The sequence below is a fragment of the Podarcis liolepis genome (assembly GCF_965112155.1).
Source record: "Podarcis liolepis genome assembly, chromosome: 1".
In the NCBI taxonomy this organism is placed as follows: Eukaryota; Metazoa; Chordata; class Lepidosauria; order Squamata; family Lacertidae; genus Podarcis; species Podarcis liolepis.
Window position 1 is genome coordinate 8,595,301 of NC_139554.1, and position 23,527 is coordinate 8,618,827.

At 45.5% G+C, this 23,527-nt stretch overlaps 1 protein-coding gene across 2 annotated transcripts in view; it reads right to left on the bottom strand.

Moving 5' to 3' along the window:
* Positions 1-23,527, bottom strand: part of RTN1 (reticulon 1) — a 139,925-nt gene that overhangs the window by 47,351 nt on the left and 69,047 nt on the right. For both annotated transcript variants that reach the window (XM_083518025.1, XM_083518026.1), the window contains exons 2-3: positions 20,784-21,518; positions 18,196-18,999 (exon numbers count right to left, since the gene is read on the bottom strand). In XM_083518025.1, coding sequence (XP_083374151.1) covers positions 18,196-18,999; positions 20,784-21,518 — 1,539 coding nt within the window. The remainder of the gene's footprint in view (positions 1-18,195; positions 19,000-20,783; positions 21,519-23,527) is intronic.

Genomic DNA, 23,527 nt, shown 5'->3' on the forward strand with positions numbered 1-23,527 from the left:
CCTCTTCTGCTTCCATGGAAACATGGCTAGAAATTAATCAAGAGTTCAGATGGGTGTCATGCGCATCCACTCGGAAGGCGCCCCCCTCTTTTAAGGAGCTTTTCTTTTATTCCAGGCCACAAGTGGAACAAAATGTCTTAGATTCAGAGATCGTGTGCTAGTGGGCCTCTCTGTTTACTTCGCTGGAGTGGGCACCCCTCCTTCAGCCTCCCTTGGTTACGAGCAAAGCCATCTCTTCCTTAACGTAAATAGAAGAGCGCTAACAGCAGGCAGGGAGCCTTCCTATCTGCAGGGAACAAGGAATCTGGTCTAGTGGAGCTCCAGACACATTCCCCCTCCCAATGGAAACCTGTACTGTTCATCGCTCCTTCTTTGCTCCAGTGGGGGGGAGGTCCAGAGCAGTTTCACAGACTCTATCTCCTTACAGGGGTGGGGAACCAGGGATGATGGGAGTTGTAGTCCAGCAACATCTGGAAAGCTGCAGGTTCCCGCCTCAAGTTCCCATCAAGCACACGTCCAGTGTTGTCAGCAAAGAGTTACTTACACACAGACACACCTTTTGATTTAGCTGTTATTTACAGATGTCACAAGGGACGCGGGTGGCGCTGTGGGTTAAATCACAGAGCCTAGGACTTGTGGATCACAAGGTCGGCGGTTCGAATCCCCGCGACGGGGTGAGCTCCCATTGCTCGGTTCCTGCTCCTGCCAACCTAGCAGTTCGAAAGCACAAAAGTGCAAGTAGATAAATAGGTACCGCTCCGGCGGGAAGGTAAACGACGTTTCTGTGTGCTGCTCTGGTTCTCCAGAAGGCTCTAAGCCTTCTTCCCTTTGAGATTCCCCAAGTGGTTTCTCCCACCATTCCCAGCATCCAACCAGTCCCTGACATGGTTATTGGGGAAGGATGTTCTACACAAATACAACATCACGATTTGGGTCTTTTAGCACGCGTCCACACTGCTGAAATTTTAAGGGATGCGATTCAATTACATACTGGCAAATTCAGGCAGAACTATTATAGCCAACTGGGAGGTTTTGAGCTTCCCCAAAAGATCAGAATTTTTGCAACAAGGGCACTTATGGGAAACTCCACTGGAAAGCACTGGGTAACGCTTGTTTTGACACAACATCATCTAACCTCCCCGTAAACAAACCACCACGAATGCTCATTCACGTTGTTTAATTTCCTTGCAACCTGCTCAGGCTGAATGCTCAACAAATAGGTTGTTCTGGACGCACCCTTAGAATGATTCCATGCCATGATTCAGGCAGAGTATTTTCCAGAGGGCTAGCTCCCTACAAAGAGACAATTTTGACCATTACTGCAACCCACAGCCATTGGCGAGGTGTAGCCACAATGTAGTGGGGGAAGGCAATGGTTCAGAGCAGCCTTCCCAAGCTGGTGCGTTTCAGATGCTTTGGACTACAATTACCATCAGTTCTAGTCAGTATGGCCAATGGTCAGGGATTATGGGAATTGTAGACCAGGAACATCAGGGCGGCACCAGGTTGGGGAAAGAAAGAAAATCAAAGCAGCTCAACAGTAGCTGTGTGGCAAAGAGAGAAAAACAATGAGAAGAAAAGGAAGTGGGGGTTCCTAATATTAGAGGGTCACGTCTGTTTTTCTTTGCGATGATGAAATGACCTTGGAGATGAAGCCATTATCTAACGGCCCAAGTTGCAGAAGGAAGCATAGGAGGGGGAGAAAATTAATTACAAATGATAGATTAGGCTTATGGTCTGATAAGCAGCTCACGGAATTCAGCGAAGAGAAGTTTTGAAATGAGATTAAGCAGCAGAACTGGTGTTTAAAAGGATGTGTGAAACGGAATGCAGACTAGGGCATTAAAAAAAAAAAGATTCAGGGACAAATTGGAATTACATGTCTAAAGGCATCTATGCACGTATTTATGGGGGGGGGGCAGAGGATACCATGCTACAGAGTATGTTTCAGATGATTAATAACATTGAAGTTTCAGTTAAGTAACTGGGTTATTTTGGTGTGATGACCTGAATCATTTGGAAGGTTACCATATGGAGTTTTCTAAGTCATCACAATGTGTAGATGCAAGGGCCTAAGATGAGTCAGAGAACTGCAGTGGGTGACAAATGAAACTGTAATGCTAATGAGTGGAAGCCAGAATTTCGTATGGTGTCAGGGGAGGGGTAGTACCTCTGGTGGGGGACACATGGTGCTCCTTCTGGGGTAATTTGTCCACCTTTGGTCTCCAACCTGCACTCACCTCTCACCTGTGGCTGCTAGAAGCTGTCAGCATGCGAGAGCAGCCACACCCCAGGAAACAGCTTCGACTGGCCAGCTAAACCAGGTGAGGGTAGCTGATGGGTCTCAAAGCCTCAGTGAATTAGGGATTTCCCTTGCATGCGAAGACAGGCTCCGGTGGATTGAGCGGACGAGACCAAGAGTAGGTCCAAAGGTCAAAAAGGCGGTTTCTGCACATGCTGTAGAGTGGGTCCCCAGATGATGTTGGACTACAACTCCCATCATCCCTGAGCTCTGGCCTTGCTAGCTAGGGATGATGGGAGTTGTAGTCCAACAACATCTGGGGACCCACAGGTTGAGAAAGGCTGCAGAGGGAAGTGAGGGACAGGTGCGGCTCGTCCACCTGGGAAGGTAACCCATCTAGAAGGAAGGAAGCAAAACTTGATCCTAAACCTACGCTGCCTTACAGGATATCTTCGGGAGAAGAAAAGGAGTAAACCCTACACAAATCTGGAGCGGAGTCCCTAAGATGGTGGGATGGTGCCTTGTACGCCTCCTTCCGGCAATTCCTGCAGCCAAGCTAGGGCCAAGCGTATTGCTCTGCTTTCCTTTGGACCACATCAGCAAGGCCAAGAGGGCAGCCCAGAACCTCTATGCACGCTGCGCAGGCTTTTGCCCTAGGGAGATCACTTAGTTAATGCAGACTTTTCCCCAGAGGCACACTCCATTGTTTCTCAAGGCAGACGGATGCTAAGAGCTGGACTTCCAGTACTTAAGGTACTTAAAGCTAGTGGTCTCTGACAGTCTTATCGCCCATGAATTTGTTTAAACGCTGAAAAAGGTTGCTGTCCAATTGACAGTGCAGAAGCTATGTGTGTACAGTTGAACAGGTGAATGTTCTGTTTGGACCTTGAAATGAAGACACAGGGATAAAAAGCAACCCCCTGACCCCCCCCCCCAAATATTTTTTCCAAATGTTCACTGAACACGAGAGGGCTTTATTTACCTGCAGGTGCAAAAAGCCCCTTTCACTCAATCAGCAAAGGTGTGGAATGGGTGTGGCAGAATCAAATGGCTATGTGATGTTTCTGATGCTATTTGGAATAAGCTAAAAGCATAAACTGAAAATTGTAAACTGAAAAGCACACATACTATAAGCAAGCATTTAGAGGTGGATATACAAAGTAAATAATACTGAGCCTGTTTGGCCAGGTATCCTGTTAATTAGAAAAAAAGGGAGGCTGGGTTGCTTTCAAACCACCTAAAGTAATTGTCTACCAGGATTACTGCATTCGTATTGATTTCCTTCCTTCCTTTCTTTTTACAAGGACTCTGGCAACCTATATGAATTTCTCCCAGTCACTCCTCAAAACAATCCAATTAGAGCCAAGTTTGTGGAGATAAGTGGAGGTTTTGAGCGAGGTCTCAAAATGATGTGTCTCCCAGGGTTTCTGGCTTGCCTTTGGGCTGACCTTTCCTCCATGCTCTCTCAAAACCAAGAGCACCGCTTAAAAAGCTAATGGACTCTTAGGATGCATAAACTGAAGCAAAGTGTCCACAAGAAAAACAACAGCTCCATGCAGCACCGACCAGAGGCCACAGCGACAGTAGTGTGTCCAGCTCTGAAGGCCACATTTTAAGAATGACATTGACAAAGTCGGCTACAGTGGTGCCTCGCAAGACGAAAAGAATCCGTTCTGTGATTCTCTTCGTCTAGCGGTGTTTTCGTCTTGCGAAGCAAGCCCATTGACGGATTAGCGGCTTAGAAAAAGGGGGGGAGGAAAAAAACCCCGCAGGAACTCGCAAGACATTTTCATCTTGCGATGCAAGCCCATAGGAAATTCGTTTTGCGAAGCACCTCCAAAACGGAAAACTCTTTCGCCTAGTGAGTTTTCCGTCTTGCGAGGCATTCGTCTTGCGGGGCACCACTGTACAGTGTGTCCAGAGAGGGTGTTTTAAGGGAAGAGGTTCAAAGTAAGGGTGAGTGTAAGAATTGGCAAATCTGTCCATCTGTGTTTCTCTCAGTTTTCCACTTTTCCAGTTTTATGTTCAGCTCTCTGCACTTCCACAACAGTTTGCAATTAAATATGTATATATATCATGAAAATTCATCAGTGTTTCAGTATACAGTGGTGCCCCGCAAGACGAATGCCTCGCAAGATGGAAAACCCGCTAGACGAAAGGGTTTTCCGTTTTTGAGCTGCTTCGCAAGACGATTTTCCCTATGGGCTTGCTTTGCAAGACGAAAACGTCTTGCAAGTGTTCCGATTTTTTTTTTTGCTTCCCCCCCCTTTTTCTAAGCCGCTAAGCCGCTAATAGCCTTTTAGCCGCTAATCCGCTAATCCTTTAATAGCCGCTAAGCCTTTAATAGCCGCTAAACCGCTAATAGCGCTGATCCGCTAAGCCGCTAATAGGGTTGCTTCGCAAGACGAAAAAACCGCTAGACGAAGAGACTCGCAGAACGGATTAATTTCGTCTTGCGAGGCACCACTGTAATTTTTTGCTAATATACACATTCACATGCATTTCTGCCTAATGTACACATTTTTGCAAAGCAATTTCTCCCAAAGCAATGAATTTTACATGTTATTTACTTAAATATATGCAGTTTTTAATGGACACTTCAGCCCAGAATACCCAGTTTCATACCTGTTACTTGGATGGAAACTTCACTGCAATATTCAAAGACATGTCAATTTAGAAATATGGCTGTCTTTTGGTTTGTGTGTTGTTCCATAAAGTGCAAATTAAGTAGGGTCACCTTTAAATGAAATCTGAATTCTGTTTCTCCCCCTAACCCTTGCTGAGAGGTAAACAGAAGACAGCCATCTCCATGTTTTAGTAGCTTAACCAAGAGATGGAGCACATTCAAATTCATTTCCAGTTCACTAGCTGGTCTTATTGATCAGCTCACCAGGGTATGGAATGCACTACTCTCTCCCTCTCTCTACACACACACAATATCGCACAATATGTTTCGCCTCTTTGCTGTCTCTGTGGTGCAACTTTTATATCCTAGGCCAAACCTACCACGAGAAAGTAAGCAAACTTGGTCGGCGGCCCAAAATACTTGTCAATTTATTCACATACTAGCAAAAAAGGGGGGTGAAAATTATGACGTACATCTATCATTAAGAAACCCCACTAAACAGGGGATGGGGGATTGGTGGACTTCCTCATAAGGCCTTGCTGGCCTCTGTGAATTAGGTGCAGGCACAGAGAAAGTCTCATCTCATGTCCCCATCAACAGAACTTCCAGGTTTGGGTCTGGTCACTACCTGAGTGGGTGACCACCTAGGACAGGCATGGTCAAACTTGGCCCTCCAGCTGTTTTGGGATTACAATTCCCATCATCCCTAACCACTGGTCCTGTTAGCTAGGGATGATGGGAGTTGTAGTCCAAAACAGCTGGAGGGCCAAATATGGCCATACCTGACCTAGGAAAACAAGTCTGCTGCCTTGGACAGAAGAAGGAAAAGATACAAATAGAAGAAACAATTAAAACAGCACAGAATCCTGTGGCACCTTAAAGACTACCAGGTTGGTTGTAGCATGACCTTTTTCTTAAACTAGGGCTGGTATGGGGAACCAATTGTTGTCAGATGGTTACGGATGATGTATTTATGGGACCACAAGAATAATCTAGTCCAGGATTTCCAAAACTTGGGTATCCAGCTCTTTTTAGGACTATAGTTCCCATCATTCCTGACCACTGGTCCTGTTAGCTAGGGATGATGGGAATTGTAGTCCAACAAGAGCTGGAAACCCAAGTTTGGGGAACCCTGATCTAGTCCACTGAGCAACATCTTGAGGGCTATTCCAGTTCCCCATCCCTGCTGTAAACTGCAAGTGGTCTCTGCATGCTGACCAGCGTTTCAGAGCTGAAACTAGGGACATCACACGTCTAGTCTCGTACCGAAGATCACTCGCTGCCACACAATTAAACATCGCTGAAGGCTCTTCGGGGCTTGCTGCTTTCATTTACTCTCCAATAATCTGTACTGCACTGATTCAAAAGCCAAACAGAAGAAGAAGAAGAGTTTGGATTTGATATCCGGCTTTATCACTACCCTAAGGAGTCTCAAAGCAGCTAACAATCTCCTTTTCCCTTCCTCCCCCACAACAAACACTCTGTGAGGTAAGTCAGAGAGATTTCAGAGAAGTGTGACTAGCCCAAGGTCACCCAGCAGCTGCATGTGGAGGAGCGGGGAAGCGAACCCGGTTCACCAGATTACGAGTTCACTGCTCTGAACCACTACACCACACTGGCTCACCAGCTGTTACGTAGCAGAAAAACACAACTGTCACACGTTACCAACAATTCAAATGAAACTTCCATCACCAGATATACACCACACAGTGCCTTAGTGTTCATGCGCATACATTTACACACATGTGCACTCACCCCCCCATCCCGTCTCTAATAGGGTGTGTATGATGGCAATCATGGCATTAACTGGAAGCTATTCATTGTCCCTCTTCTACTTGGGCTTCCTGGTTGATCTGTATCAGGTGACGTGTCTCTTAATCATGAGAAAGGGGGAGACAGATTGTTTAGGGGCGAAGCTGCAGTAGAAACTGGCAGCCAACATTACTTCCAAAACGATTAAATGAGCTGCCCTTCAGTGACATCAGATAAAGCGTGATGCTTTGTCACACATCAGCCTGAATGCCAGCAGGGACAAACACGAGGTCTCCAGTTTGCAGGATATATTTTAAGTGCAATTGTTCCTTGAAGACACACAGCGATGCAGGAAAAATTACTTCCATCCCTTTTAAAAATGGACTGAAGTGTGTGCTTTGTGGCTAAGGGTTGCTAAACAGGAAAACGATGCCCAGGGAACAAATAAGTTCTTTCAAGAGATATCAGCACCTTCCCCTGTAGCTCAAGCTGGAGAGACACCTGCCAGGTCAATCGCCAACTGTGGCAAGTGTGACTGTACCGATGTTGTGATAGATGTGGCTCCCTGGACTTCACACCCGACTCCTGCCACCTCCACACTCCAGCCCCAGGTGTGTAAGGTCTGACTGAGAGGGAAGGCACTCTGCATATGCTCAGAACCACTCTCAACTTGACTAAAGCCACCCTGAGTTCCAGGTTAGAGTGCCGGCATTCAAAACTGACCGTCCACAACCAATACAGAGACGCGTAGGTTTGGTCCATGTGCAAAGGTCAGGGACCATGCCTTGACCTTGTTCCTGAGCCAATGCGGTGTAGCGTTAGAGACTAAGACCAGAGAGACCAAGGTTCAAATTCCCACCCAGCTGTCAAGCTCAATGAGTGACCTTGGACCAATCACTGCCTCTTAGCCTAACCCACGTCACAGGGTTGTTGTGATAAAATGGAGAGGAGGAGAGCTAGGCATGCCACATATGGATACCTGGAGAAAAGGGTGGGGTATCAATGTAATTAATCATTGTCAACATCTGGAGAAGGTGGTCCACCAGGGATCCTTTTGCTGAAGGTTCCCTGGAGGGAGGGGGTCAGAGGGTAGAAAGGGAGGAGGGAGGGGGTCAGAGGAGGTGCATGAGCTGGAGACATAGTCCTGATGGCGAAACTATGACACTCGGATAGGATCATCTTTCTTCAAGAGGGTGAGATTGAGGACTCCAAGTCAAATCCTCGAAAGAATGAGAGTCCACCACTGACGTATGGGAGACCGTTCCACTGTCGAACAGCTCTTACCATCAGAAAGCTCTTCCTGATGCTTAGTCGGAAGTTCCTTTCTTGCCATTTATAGCCATTTGTCTGGATCCTACCCTCCGGAGCAGAAGAAAACATCACCATGTGACAGCCCTTTAGATATTTGAAGGTGCTATCACAATCTCCTCTCAGTCTCTTCTTTCCCAGGTTAAATATACCAAACTCCCTCAACCGTTCCTCATAAGGAACGCTTGGTTTCCAGACCCTTAATCATCTTGGTCACTCTCCTCTGCACACCTTCCAGCTTGTCAATATCCTTCTTAAACTGTGATACTCAGAACCGGGCACAGCATTCCAGATGTGGTCTGGCAAAGGAAGAAAAGAGTGATACTATGACTTCCCTTGACCTGGACACTAGACTTCTGTTGACGCAGCCTTGAACAGCATTAGCCTTTTTTGCTACTGCGTCACACCGTTGACTCACGTTAAACCTGAGGTCCATTAAGACCCCCAGATCCTTCTCGCATGTACTACTGGCAGTCCAGGTGTCCGCCATCTTATATTTGTGCAGCTGGTTCTTCCTGCCTAAGTACAGAACCTGACATTTGTCCCTACTGAAATCCATTTTGTTAGTTTAGGGCCAGTTCTCCAATCTGTCACGGTCTTACAGCAGCCTGAGACCTGTGTAAGGCGTCACATCATAGACTTGACTGAGAACTGAGTCGCAATGTTTAGCATGGTGGCTTTCAAACTGTGATCTGTGGGAGCCCCTAACATAATGGCAACTCCGTCCATGAGAAGAACAGTAGAGACTGATATGTTTCCTCTGAGAGCCGGCATGCCCACTACTGCCATTTCCCCCTACAGGGGTACACCTACAGTACTGAGTGGACCCTTTGGTGCATTTGTGGGGCAACAGAGCATGAGGCCTTAGCAAGACAATGTGGGCATTGCTGCTGACCCAACACTCCCCGAATTCTCTGCAATGCACAGGATGAATGTGTGAGAAGCCCAGGAGTTCCTCAGCAGCCAGGTTGACCCAGAAATGGTTTCCTTTGAAGGCAAAAGCTTCGCAAAACCGCCTCAAATAAAGAGAGGGTTCCTCTCCGCTATAGTTATTCAAGCGCTATAAAAAGTAAACCAGATGGGGCCAGAATGCAGGAGCGCTGGCAGCAGATGGTTCTGAAATATTAAGCTAAGGATCCCTTCTGCTCTGAGCTCAGTTACAGCTTTGCCGCCGATTACAAAGCCAGCCTACTTAGAAAACAAGCAGGCGACGGAATCCAGCCTCACGTGTTTGCTCAAACATCCTAGAAGAACATTTCATTCTGCACCCACAAATTTTTATTTGTCAGGAGAGATGCTGGTATTGTTCAGGCACGATCGTAGCAAACAAAGCCACTCCTGCGAAAAATGAAATCTCAGGCAACCTCTGCAAAACAGGCTGCACCGTGAAGCTTCAAAATTCCGCTTCTCCATGGTAACAGCAGCAACCCCTAGGTAGGTGAGCTATCTATAAACAGACTTATATACGAGCTTTGCAGCCCTCCTTTTCCAATCTCTCTGTTCCGAGGTTATAGGTTCTTAAATGTTTTTAATCTTTTTTAAAAATGTTTTGCTCCACTGTTTGCCCTCCAAGGATCCTTTGGGAGAAAGTGCAGACCAGAAATTTAATAAATAATAACAGCGAGTGGAAAGAAAGGAAATAAGATCTTTGGGGTGGGTTGGCTCTTGAGGGTTTCCCCTGGGGGAAAAGATGCATGAGCTCATTGTACACGGTTATGAGCAAATAAAAGATAAAAGAAATGGGTAAGAATCACATCTGGATGCTGCAAAGCAAACCAGCTCTTCCCCACACCTTCCAGACTCAGAACTGAAATCCAAATCATAAAGCTCAGTAAAGCAGTAAGTCTGAATTTAGGCAAATTCTCTACATGCCTCCACCCCTTTTTAAGCACCTTCCCAAGTTTCAGAAACACAAGGCAGTTGCTTTTTATCGAGTCGCATCGTACTTCATACAACTAGATCAGTATTGTCTCTACAATGACTGTCAGCGGATACCCAGGGTTTAAGGAAGGGTTGCCTGATGTTCTTAAGGTTTTGTTTGCGTCAGGGTTGCCATATGTCCTCTTTTTCCAGGACACACCCTCCTTTTCAAGGGTATGTAAAATGAGAGTCGTCATAGTGATTCATAGTTAAAAGTAGAAGACGGCAAATGTGTCCTCTTTTATGCCTTTCCAAAAATGGCCACCCTAGATCTCTGTTTGCAGTTGCAAGGTATACCTAAAAATAAAGGCGCTGATGTGATCAACAGATGTCTGCATATAGGTACACTTTTCAGGGAACTGCGATGGACCACACCTGAGTGTGCCTTTGTTTAAAATGGCCTTGGAGAAGTGTAGTATTTCAAACTGGTGCCAATGGTTCCTTCAACCCTACGTTTTTTATCTTGTGAAAAGAAATGGAGTTGTTCCTCTTCTGCCAGATTCTGCCAGAATAACAGAATGGCAATAAACAGAATGTCTCTTCTTTCTGATTGTTGTTTTTTCCTTTTTAAACTGCTGTGCTGCCGCCTCTGGTTTTGAATCTTTTCCTTTTTTTGCATTTTTTTATTTTTCAATTGTATGCTTTATCTTTTTTGTTTGTGCATTTGTGTTGCTTGCCTTCAGGAAAATGCTAGTTAATAATAGAAGGTGCAGGAAAGAAAATTATTTTAAAAGGAATTGCCAATAAGGAGAAATTTCCCAAGCAATAGAACTCGTTGGTCCTTTTAAATTTTCCATTTGTGGCAGCTGTATTTTTGCTTGTTTGCAGAGGGACTAACAGACCTTAGATGGCAGTCACCATTGCTCACTTTTGCCTGACAAAGGACCTGTACTTTTAACAGCTCAATGGCAGGCAGATATTCATCAGGAACAGCATTCCCCATTGCATCTCCATCCTGGGGAAACTGCACCAGTTGAATTCCTGCTAAAAAGGCCAGAGTCTCTGTCAAAGAAACAAAGTGGGTACACTAGTGATATTATACTTTACATGGGGTACAGGCACTCTTTACGGGGGGTGGAATAACAAACGTTTCCCCCAAAATAAGTCCAATTTGGTTATTGCAGGCACAGCCAGGGTGTATCTTAAAGATTAATAATAATAATAATAATAATAATAATAATTTATTATGTATATCCCACCCATCTGGCTGGGTTTCCCCAGTCACTTTGGGCGGCTCCCAACAGAATAGTATAATAATAATCATAGTAATAATTTATTTATATCCCGCCCTCCCCAGCCAAAGCCGGGCTCAGAGCGGCTAACAACAGTAAAATGATACAACACGAGAAAACATCAGCCATTAAAAAACACGAGAAAACATCAGCCATTAAAAACTTCCCTAAAGAGGGCTGCCTTCAGATGTCTTCTAAACATCAGGTAGTTGTTTATTTCCTTGACATCTGATGGGAGGGCCTTCCACAGGGCGGGTGCCACCACCAGGAAGGCCCTCTGCCTGGTTCCCTGTAACCTCACTTCTCGCAGGGAGGGAAGCTCCAGAAGGCCCTTGGAGCTGGACCTCAGTGTCTGGCCTTAATGATGGGGGTGGAGACGCTCCTTCAGGTATACAGTGGTGCCCCGCAAGACGAATGCCTCGCAAGACAGAAAACTCGCTAGACGAAAGAGTTTTCCGTTTTGGAGGTGCTTCGCAAAACGAATTTCCTATGGGCTTGCTTCGCAAGACGACAATGTCTTGCGAGTTCCTGCTGGTTCCCCCCCCCCTTTTTCCAAGCCGCTAAGCCGCTTAACAGCTGATCCGATCAGCAGATAAGCCGCTAAAAGCCGCTAAAAGCTGCTAAAAGCCGCTAATCCGTGAATGGGCTTGCTTCGCAAGACAAAAAAACCGCTAGACGAAGAGAATCACAGAACAGATTCTTTTCGTCTTGCGAGGCACCACTGTACTGGGCCGAGGCCGCTTAGGGCTTTAAAGGTCAGCACCAACACTTTGAATTGTGCTCAGAAATACACTGATTGAATATAAGAAGCTCTACAAGCAAAGCAGGTTTTCTACCAATGATGCAAATGTGTCAGTACTTCACTTGGGGAAACCCCTGCCACTTTGATAGGCAAGGTGTGTGCACTGAGAGAGCTTCCCTCTAAGAAAGACCGCAGAGGAGTATCCTCAGGAACAAGTTGCTGCATTTCTGCCAGGAGGGCAGAATGAGACATGCAGGGGAGGGAATACAATGTTAAGAATGGCGGCGCGCAGGCTTTGCATCCTCTGCAATGTTGCCCTGAGGGCCAGTGTTGTTTTCTCTGGCTGTGGAAGGTAGGACTCGAACTGTTGGTCACAAGAAAGGAGATTCTGACTACAAATCAGGAAGAACTTTCTCAGAGTAAGAGCTGTTCTACAGTGGAACGGTCTCCCTTGGGAGGCGGTAGACAATCCTTCCTTGGAGGTTTTCAAGCAGATGTTGGAGGCCCATCTGTCATGGATGCTTTAGCTGAGATCCCTGCATTGCAAGGGGGTTGGACTAGATGACCCTTAGGGTCCCTTCCAACTCTACAATTCTATGATTCTACGAAAGATAGAAGTCTGATAGATGGGCTGGGCCATGAAGGAAGTGTTGGCTATTTGCAGATTAGTTGCACTGCAGAGGGCTTGCTGGGGAGACCACACATTACAAGGAACACAAAATAACTTTAGGTAAAGGTAAAGGGACCCCCGACCATTAGGTCCAATCGTGACCGACTCTGGGGTTGCGGCACTCATCTCGCTTTATTGGCCGAGGGAGCCGGCATACAGCTTCCGGGTCATGTGGCCAGCATGACTAAGCCGCTTCTGGCGAACCAGAGCGGCGCACGGAAACGCCGTTTACCTTCCCGCTGGAGTGGTACCTATTTATCTACTTGCACTTTGACGTGCTTTCAAACTGCTAGGTTGGCAGGAGCAGGGACCGAGCCAAGGTTTTAATAACAAAAACTCCTTTTAAATTAAATATATCAACAAGCATGACCCATCCACCAGGGTACTGCTGTTCTTTATATACTATAGGTGCTGCTCTTTATATACTATACCCAATTGCTGACACAGCTTAATTAACACAACTTAACAGCACCTGCTATGCTGCTTCACAGTTGTAAAACTGGGTCACGTTATTTGCTCTGGCCCTTAAAGACATACACATCTTGTGGAACAATAATGAACCTTCAAATAAAGAGACCATTCAACAGGAAGAAGTCACACACACAAAATTTGCAAAGCCGAGCTATTCTATATGTCAGCAAAGCTCTTGTCAGCAAGCAGTATATCCACTCATCGTTCTAGGCCGACACAGATCAACCTGTCACAACCCAGACACCAGTACAGATCGGCCAATCACAATGCCCACACCGATCAACCTATCACAATCCAGATCAATCTATCACAATGCTAGCAGCAACACAGACCACATCATGCCACTTTAAACAGTCATGGCTTCCCCAAAGGAATTCTGGGGGCTGTAGTTTCTTAAGGGTACTGCAAAATGTTAGATGAGACCCTGTGTTCCCCTCGCAGAGGTACATCTCTGAAGCAAAATATCGAAGTTCTCCATATTTATCCCCCAGTACTATTTTGTGCCAGAATTTGAAACAAGGGTTCGAACTGGATTGTGAATTAAGGTTTCCACCCTAACTACCATATTCGTTGTGCATTGTACAAAAGAAACAAGGAAGAGAATTAGAATATGGAAAGGGAGGACTGGGGAGAGTTTAAGTCCTGGAGGCCAAACCATGGTTTGGCTGTGAGATCTGAACCAGTCAAAATTATGCAGGACGTTAGTGCATGGCTTCAGAACAACCACAACCATTTGCCCAGGTAAACATCTACTTCAAGATGCCCTGTTCCAAAGAAACTCATTTTTGAGAATCCAGACTATAGGTTATTATGATAAAGGAATAGCTCTGCTTCTTAACTGACATATATACACTTCTCTGGTACAACATTGGCTGTGAGTCCTGAAAACCTATTCCCTGCCTTGCAGACCTTTTCCCACCTGGTGGGGTTCGGACTGACTCCAGCTACAAAAGCTGAGGCTACTGAAGAGGCCAGATAGCATCTTGGTTGCCTCTTAGCGCAGACCGAGGTCATCAAGCCTGAACTTCCACAGCCACCACCTGCCATAAACCACCATTGGCAGCAACAGAAGCAGACATGTTCTATGCTTAAGATAACAAGTTTTTGTCTCTTGCCAATTATGCTGTTTTAAAATGTGCATTCTATATCTGACTTCCTTTAGCGATGTTGTCTTTTGAAATGTTTAAGATTTTTTTTGTTAAAATTGCTGCATTGAATGTGCATTTAATAATAATGATGATGATATTGATATTGACATTTATACTCCACCCATCTGGCTGGGTTTCCCAGCCACTCTGGGCAACTTACAGCATACCTTAAAACATAATCAAACATCAAACATTAAAAACTTCCTGATATAGGGCTGCCTTCAGGTCTCTTCTAAAAGTTGCATAGTTCTTTATCTCCTCGACATCTGAAGGGAGTTGTTCCACAAGGAGGGTGCCACGACCAAGAAGGCCCTCTGCCTGTAGTTGCCTTCATTTGCAGTATTTTATTTTAAAATTTATAAGATGATATTTGACTTTTGTGTTCATTATGTTGCTTTGAATGTATACTTTATATTTTACTTCCATCAGGAATGTTTTTTCTGGATTGTTTGGGTTTGATGTTTTCATGCAGGTTGTAAACGACTTTGAGATTTTTTTCTTTCTTAAAAAATATAAAGCAATATACAAATGATAACAATAAAGGTAAAGGGACCCCTGACCATTAGGTCCAGTTGTGACCAACTCTGGGGTTGCGGCGCTCATCTCGCTTTACTGGCTGAGGGAGCTGGTGTACAGCTTCCGGGTCATGTGGCCAGCATGAACTGCTAGGTTGGCAGGAGCAGGGACCGAGCAACGGGAGCTCACCCTGTCGCAGGGATTCAAACCGCCGACCTTCTGATTGGCAAGTCCTAGGTTCTGTGGTTTAATTTATTGATAACAATAATAAAATAAGAATAGAGTTTTAGACAGTATGAGAGTTCAGTTCTGCGCTTTTCATCATTGCCACTGGATGGCAACAAACGCTCAAAAGAAAGAACTAGCTCTGCTGCAAATCTCAGATCTGTTTGCATCTCACCATCACGTTTCAGGGCCTGCGGAAGCAAAACTCATAATAAGGTCACACTGCAAAGTGGCCGGGAAGAAAAAAAGGAGACGATGAGCAGCAGACAGAAAAACAGAGGCAGCTTTCAAAGCTCTGCGCGATGCAACCTTCCCAAATGAGGACATCAGTGGTGTCATAGCTCACATTCTGTTTTGCACTTGCACATTTTAATCTGGTTTTTAGATGGCTTGGTTAGGCCTCAAGAACAGGAGTGCCAACTGATAAGCGTTTTAATGCATCTATTTGCCAAATAACAGAACACTTGATAGTAAACAGGCTGATTAAATATCTAAGAGTTGGCAACCCTGTTCTCAAGACTGGAGCAAGCCATATTAAATCCACATTAAAATTTGAAGATGCAAAACAAGACACAAATACACACAGAGAGAGGGAAAGATATGCCTCTTGCCTCACCAGGGTTCACCCTCACCCGTCAGATATTTTTGAAAATAATTAATTGTTAACCTGACTCAAGAATGCCCATATAATCCCGCAAACTGATACCACTGTATTCACTACCATTATGCTAATATCCTTTCTGCCTATGCTGTGGAGGCAACATAAAATGTCATTCATATTATTTGGAGAAAAGTGCAAAGTGGCTTGGTTTTGAACCACTCTGCCATGGCTGCCTTGCCCCCAAAGAATTCTGGGAACTGTAGTTCAGTGAGAGTTCCATAAAATCACTCTCCCTACCAGAACTATGGTTCTTAACATGTCCAAGTCCCAAACTTGGCATAAACTCTCCCAGGTGTCCTTGGGCCAGCCACCCTCTCTTACAGCCCATCCTATCTTACAAGGCTGGCATGATAAAATGAGGGAACCCCTGACTGTACAGTCTTAGAATCATAGAATCATAGAGTTGGAAGAGACCACAAGGGCCATCGAGTCCAACCCCCTGCCAAGCAGGAAACACTATCAGAGCACTCCTGACATATGGTTGTCAAGCCTCTGCTTAAAGACCTCCAAAGGAGGAGACTCCACCACACTCCTTGGCAGCAAATTCCACTGTCAAACAGCTCTTACTGTCAGGAAGCTCTTCCTAATGTTTAGGTGGAATCTTCTTTCTTGTAGTTTGGATCCATTGCTCCGTGTACGCTTGTCTAGAGCAGCAGAAAACAACCTTTCTCCCTCCTCTATGTGACATCCTTTTATATATTTGAACATGGCTATCATATCACCCCTTAATCTCCTCTTCTCCAGGCTAAACATGCCCAGTCTTGAGTTCAATAGAGGAACTGTAGGATTTTAAGAGATGAATAAGGCAGATAGGTAGGTAAGTATTACTCAGTGCTCCTGACTAGTAAATTGGCCAAAGCTGAAATTATCTAACAAAGCTTGAAGCAGTTTACAACAGGAGTGAATTTAGCTCTATTTTTCTCTTTTTATGGGCAAACATAATGGTTTTCATCTTGGCTATGTATCAAGAAAAGCTGACAAATGGTACTGCTGATAACAGAAAAAACTCCCAGAGTATATTAGGAAATAATGAACAAAAGCTCCAGGGAAATCTATCGCAGCTGCTGCTTTTATTATTATTTATTTTTTTTTAAATCACTGTTTATGGACCAGCCAACTCTGAACGATTTTCTTTCTGGGTTTGGTACATTTCATAGCTTTCTATCTAAGCCAAGAAAAATAAGATATGCGCAGCAGAAATTCAACAGAAGTGCACTTTTGGCCAAGGGGGTCCATGTGGGAAGGACGTTTTTGCCACTCATCTACATGCATGCTAAGGGACTGTCCTGAGCAAGGAAAGGTTGGATCTTCCCATGCGCTGTGCATGAGATGAGCAACAGACTATCAATGGCTACAGACTACAATGGTTATGTACGATCTCCCGTGTCGCTTGAAGGAATCAGAGGCCAGGAGAGTGCAATGGCACTTGTGTTCCGCTTGTGGGGTTCTCAACAGACACCTGGTTGGCCACTGATAGAAAAGGATGCTGGGTTGGATGGGCCTGATCCTGCAGGGCTGTCTTTCTGTTAATGCAGCAGTTTATGCAACATGGCAGTTTGTGCATCTAGCTAATACAGTGGTACCTCTGGTTAAGAACTAAATTTGTTCCAGAGGTCCGTTCTTAACCTGAAACTGTTCTTGTCTTGAGGTACCACTTTAGCTAATGGGGCCTCCCACTGCTGCCACACAATTTCTGTTCTCATTCTGAAGCAAAGTTCTTAACCCAAGGTACTATTTCTGGGTTAGCGGAGTCTGTAACCTGAAGCGTCTGTAACCCGACGTAATATTAATAATATGTAATATTACTGTAATATTAAGAGGCGATTTTCCGAAAGGGAACACCATTTGTGGTCAGCATGGGGACGCCTGAAAGTATCTGAGAACGTGTGCAAAGTGGTTTGTTTTTATGCTGCAAAAGCAAGTGGCCAAACCAACAACAAAAGGAGCTTGGATACAGGCTAAATTGAAGACAACACCCGTAGTTCATCTCGGTCGTAATCAACTCTGTTTAAGAACTTCTCCCAGCACATGAATGTACTTACCTTGAAGGGAAGACAAGACTCCTAATTCCTCCTGTTTCTGCTACACTGGGTAGCTCCACACTGTCACACCCATGACACACTTTTAACCCAAAAATGCCTTCAGGAACTCATTTCTTAATCTTTTGCCATACAATTGCATAATGGTAGTGGTGCTCTTTTTGCAACCCACCTTGGATCAGGCCACAATCCACTAGAGAGGGCCAGTGTACTCAGTAGCATAGAGTGGGGCAGGGAACACAGGGACAGTTGCCCCAGGTGCAAAATTGTTAGGGGCAAAACATTTTAGCACCCTGTGCTGCCTCAATACGGCTGCACACTGCCATTGCTGGGCTCCATTCAAAACAGCTTCTCCACCCAAACCAGGAATTGACCTCTCCAGACAACTTGTCTCCAGACAAGTTTCTTTCCTCATCTCTGTGGCTGCGATCTCCTGGGTGATCCAGACACCATTAGGCAGTTGAATGTGTGTGCATACTCCATCCGTTTCCCTCTCACCCACCCTTTCTGCACAGCCCTGGACACTGGCAAACCATGCTATGCCACGGAGCATACTAGACAAAGCTAGCTTCCACCAGCACAGTTCATATTCTGGCCAACGTGCATTCATTTAAAGGATGAACAAACACACATACAAAATTACCTTTCTGCTTATTTAGGAACGGGAGCGGTGGGGAAGGCCAGGGACTCCTTGCCGCCGGGTCTTTGGACGATGGTTTGTTTGCGGCAACAGCTGCTGCCGCCTCGGCCGATTTCTTCTCTGCTACTTTGTCCTTTGTCTCTTCGGCGCCAGCAGCCGAAGCAGGCGTTGGGTCAGGGTTCGCTTTGGGCGAGGTGAAGGAGCACTTCAGGTAGGCGGCAGAGTCCGCGAGATTCTCCCTGTTCATCCTGCTCTCCTTCGAGCTGCTTACGTTGTAATTTGAAGCCCTGCTGTTCTCGTTCCTGGAGTGGCTCTCTTCTTGGATGATGTCCATAATGACGGGCTTCATCAGGGGCGAGTCGTGCTCCCGCTTCGGGCTCTCCTCAGAGGCCGACGAGGCGTCGCACGACTCGATGATGAGCTCGCTGTCCAGTTCGGCCTCGCGCTCCTCTCTCAGGATGCTGTACTGTATCGAAGGAGAAGCCGGGGAGGGAGGAGGGCCCCCGGCGTGGCTGAAGGTCATGTAATTGGAGTGGAGGACCTCCTCAGCGGCCAGCGGGTCTTCTGAGACCAGCTCTATCTCGGAGTCGCCAGACTCGGCGCTGCTCCCTTCGTTGTCTCCAGGAGGTCCGCCGGCAGCTGCAAATTCCGGAACCTTCTTTTTAGGACCTTGCTTGTCTGGCGCAACAGCTGGAGACCTCTGTCCTTCTGGGTGTTCGTGGGAAAAGCCCTTTGCTTCCTTAATGGCACTGATAAGCTCGTCTTCAGACAGGCTTCCCTTACCTTGGGCCTCTGCGCCAGAAGCTTCTGGGGTTTCAAAGGAGATGACCGGGTGGTGGGAGGTATGGGGTGAAGGAGAGCAAAGAAGCAGGGAGGGGAGAAAACGAGACATAATAAAAGAGGGAAAGAGAAGGAGAAAACGTTAGCAAAAATTGTATTTTGTCTCTTCAGGAAGCAAAGAGCACCTGATAAATATTATTCAGAAATCTGTGCTGGAGAAGTTTGAGCATTTCCTCAATCTGGTGTTTTGGACTACAGCACTTATCAGGCCCAGCCAGCGCAGCTGCGCTCAAATTATAAAGCAGCTTGCTTTGTGTGTAGATAAGAAGGACTGTTCATTCCGACACTATTGCAAGGAGGAAGCAGGGTTTCAAAATGTATTACGTTTAGAGATAGGGACAGAAGCATTCAAAAAAGAGTGCTTGGATCTGTGAGACAACTGAGGTGGGCACAGCACTCCACAAGCAGGCCGTTTTGCCTGGATTCTTCTCAAACCCTAAACCTCCTCTTCCTCCACCCTTAAGGCTGCTGGAGCACCCCCAGGGGAACTCACTTCTTGACTGCTGCCAAACCAGGCAGGCTTCAGTCCCGAGTCCCAGAAGGTGGCTGTGATTCAAGTCATGCACTCGTTGAGTGTCTTGAGGCTGCCAACTGCCAATTAGTATCCTCCGTCAATGAGAACGCTACACCAAATCTAGGGCTGCACGCTATATCAATATATCTCCCCAAACCAGTGTGAAGTCTGGATCGTGATATCAGGTTCATAATTTTTGATCTGGCAATGTATATTGCGAATCATGGTGTGTGTGTGTGCGTGCGCGCACTATGCAAATATCACACTGTGGGGAAAACCATGAAGCCAGCCAATGCTTCTCTCGATTCCTGCAGCCCCTGTTAATCCTGCCGACTAAGCTGTCCCTTACTTCATGCAGGAAGCAGCGAATCACAAGAGCAGGCGCCGGCAAAAATCACGATGCAGGGAAAACCAGGAAGGCAGCCAATGCCTCCACATAACTCCATCCTTATTTCAGACATTGTGATATATTGTGATGTTTAGCTGGTGATATACCACAAGGCTGAAAACCAGATATTGCCCAGCCCTACTGTTTGCCTCTACATAGCTCCATCCTTATTTCGGACACTGTGATATATTGTGATGTTCAGCTGGTGATATACAGTGGTGCCCCGTAAGACGAATGCCTCGCAAGATGGAAAACTCGCTAGACGAAAGAGTTTTCCGTTTTGGAGGTGCTTCGCAAAACAAATCTCCTATGGGCTTGCTTCGCAAGATGAAAATGTCTTGCGAGTTCCTGCGGTTTTCCCCCCCTCCCCCCTTTTTCTAAGCCGCTAAGCCGCTTATCAGCTGATCCGATAAGACGACAAGACGCTAAAAGCCGCTAATAGCGCTAATCTGTCAATGGGCTTGCTTCGCAAGACGAAAAAACCGCTAGATGAAGAGAATCACAGAACGGATTTTTTTCGTCTTGCAAGGCACCACTGTATTGTGATGTTGAAAACCAGATATCACCCCCTTCTCGCCAAAACCTAAAGGGAAGGCTGGAAGGGCATTCTCAAGACCCTTTAGTTCTGATGCCTGAGTCCTCACAGCCCACTCAGAAGCATCTGTGACAACGATGCAAATGGCCTTAATTCCATGCAAGCTTCAGCCCCAGAAAAACTCCCACATGGGGATCAGTGCTTAATATATATACCACAGAGCCACATGGACCACCATTGCTTCACACCGTAACAAATAATCCCCACAGAAAGATGTATTTATATCCATGCTACCGAGTACAAGAAGTCTTTACCTGTCCCTGAAGAAGGTGGTGTAATAGAGCCTGGGCTATCATCTTCTGGCTCGGACACCGTCACCGTGGGAACCACTTCGTGGCTTGGTTTGAGGCCTGTCTCTGGCTTTTCTGGGGTTTTCTCCCTTGCAACAGGCCCCTCTAAGGTTTCTATCTCAGTCAGCGTAATCTTGACGGGCGCTGTTACCGTGGGGTGGCGTTGCTGGTCGCCAAACGTCTCGGATGGAAAAGTTGACCCCTCAAATAAGCCTGGCTCTTTGGCCCCAGGTTTTCCCTCAAAAACTGTCCCTTTAGGTCCAGCAATATCCTCCAGGCGTTTATTATTCAAGCTCGGAGGCCCCACATCTCCCAAGCCTGTGTCACACCTCTCTTGACATTTGATCTCTTCCGATCGACTGATGTCCATGTATTTATAAGCGTCCGACTTCATCTGCTCCATGGGATCAGCAAAGGTTTTGGTGACGTCGCTGGATTCTGCCGGGGTCATCTCTATCCCCGAATCGGAGCTAAACAGGCCGCGGGACTCGAACGCAGTACCATCCTGGGTGTGAAATCCTTCCGTGCTGTCTGAAGTCGTAACCTGGCTGCCTGCTTTGGGGAGGTTGCCGGTGAAGTAAGAGGAATCCTGAGATGCATAGAAGTCATCAGAAATCAGGGAAGTGTAAAAGGAGCCATTGCCCCTTTCTGAGGTCTTGGAAGAACTGTAGTCGTAGAAGTGAGAAGCCGCCATGCCTCCTAAAACAAACACAGAAATAAGGTTTAGTGTGTGAGAAAGGGGAACCTGCTATCCTCCCTGTAAAGACTAACCATATATGTGTGTATGTATTTATAATTTTTATTAAATTTTCTGTTTCACAATTTAAAATACACATTTTACATCCTTAAGATATCAACGACTTCCCTTCTTCTCTTTCCATGGTTCATTTTACATATCATAAATACCTGCATATTTTACAAAAACTATACTAATCGGTATTCCATTATTGCATCCATCAAAACCTATTTGCACTGTTGAATTTATCTTAATGCTGCCAGCGTTTTCAGCTGTACACAATTATTTCCCATATATTCAATAAACGTTTTCCAATCTTCTCTAAACGTATGTTGGTCTTGTTCGCTTATTCCATATGTTAAGCCTGCAAGTTGTGCATATTCTGTCAACTTAAGTTACCATTCTTCTTTGGTTTGGACTTCTCTTGTTTTCCATTTTGGGGCTAACAAAACACAGGCCGCAGTTGTAGCATACATAAGTAACCTTTTCTGACACCTGGGAATTTCAGTCTGAATTATCCCAGACCGAAAGGACTCTGGGTTTTTTGGGAAAGTACTTTTAAACATTTTATAACATTTTATAGGATAAATTTTATAGGATTTATAGGATAAATTATAGAGGGTAAGGATTTGCTGAACTGAATATCTGAACTGGAATACAAAAAGGGAGGTGTGAGGAGGTCAAGAAACTAGTGAATGAAGTATAAGATATGAAAATACTAATCTTTTTTCTGTTTTCTTTTTTTTGGTGTTTTTTTCTTCTTCTTTTTCTATTCTGTTAACTGTTCTTTATTGTGTACCTCTATGTGTTTTGTTTTGTATTTTCTCATTTTTGTAGCTTTTTTTGGTTTTTGTATTCTCTGTTTAAATTTTGAAGCTTTTGATTGTTTATGAAACTTTAATAAATATTATTTTTTTTAAAAAAATAAACATTTTAAAACTTTTTTTTTTACAATACAAAAAAAATATGTGAAGACCCTTCACCATCATGTCAATGGATGGGTTTGAACATCATGGTCAGCCAGAGTTGCTGTCTTACCATGGTTTACTGAACAGCATGTTGGTCCACGGTGCATGACGGCTTCCCCATCACGCCTCCCCTTGTGCAAGTGGGAGAAACCTCACTTAAGCTTGATTTCCTGTGATGTCCTAAGCCAGGATTCTCACCTGCCGTTCCTTAAAATGCCAGGATTCAAAAGCTAACAATAAACCGTGGTTGAAGGCTAGCTAGCGATTCTGGCTTGTCAGGGAGCAGCAAACCAGGATCCCAGGTTCAGACGTAACAGGCAACCGAGCTCAATTGCGGCTTCTTGGTTTGTTTCTTTCACCAGGGAAGGAGCAAAGCAGGAAGAATCAGGAGGCGTGCACCACCAGCATGCTGATAATTCCCACGAAACATGTCCACACGTTCATCATTTCCAATAATCTCCATGCTGGTATATATACACAGGGGAAGACTATGCCAAAACCAACCAACCAGAAAAGAGCTGATGTTCTCAATAAGGTATCCACTTAGCCCATGGGGGTCTAAGGCTTAAATCTTTGTTCATTGCTCTATGGTGTCCTCCACAACCTGGTACTTCCACATGTTGAACTACAAATACTTTCTCTCGCTCTCTTTGTGGCAGCATCACTGCCACAAGGCAGAGCTTTTTAGAAAGATCTCCTTTGATAACCCTGCTCAGAACAATGGAAGGCTGTATAAGGAGTTGGTAGAACTAGGATGCACACAAACAAAGTTCATGCCTACAGGCCAGTGGCGGCCAAATAACCTCTTGCGTGGTGGCTACCAAGTCTTTCTTTCTGAGCCATGCGTATTTTGGCTACTGGAGACTGCGCATTCTCTAGCATGCTTTTCAAGAAACAGAAGTTCCATCTTCCATGGCTGGGGCTCCTGGGAATTCAAAACCTCTGGAGGGTACCAGGCCGATGGGTTAGAAAATGCAAGCAGTTTATTGGGCTTAAGGGCTTAA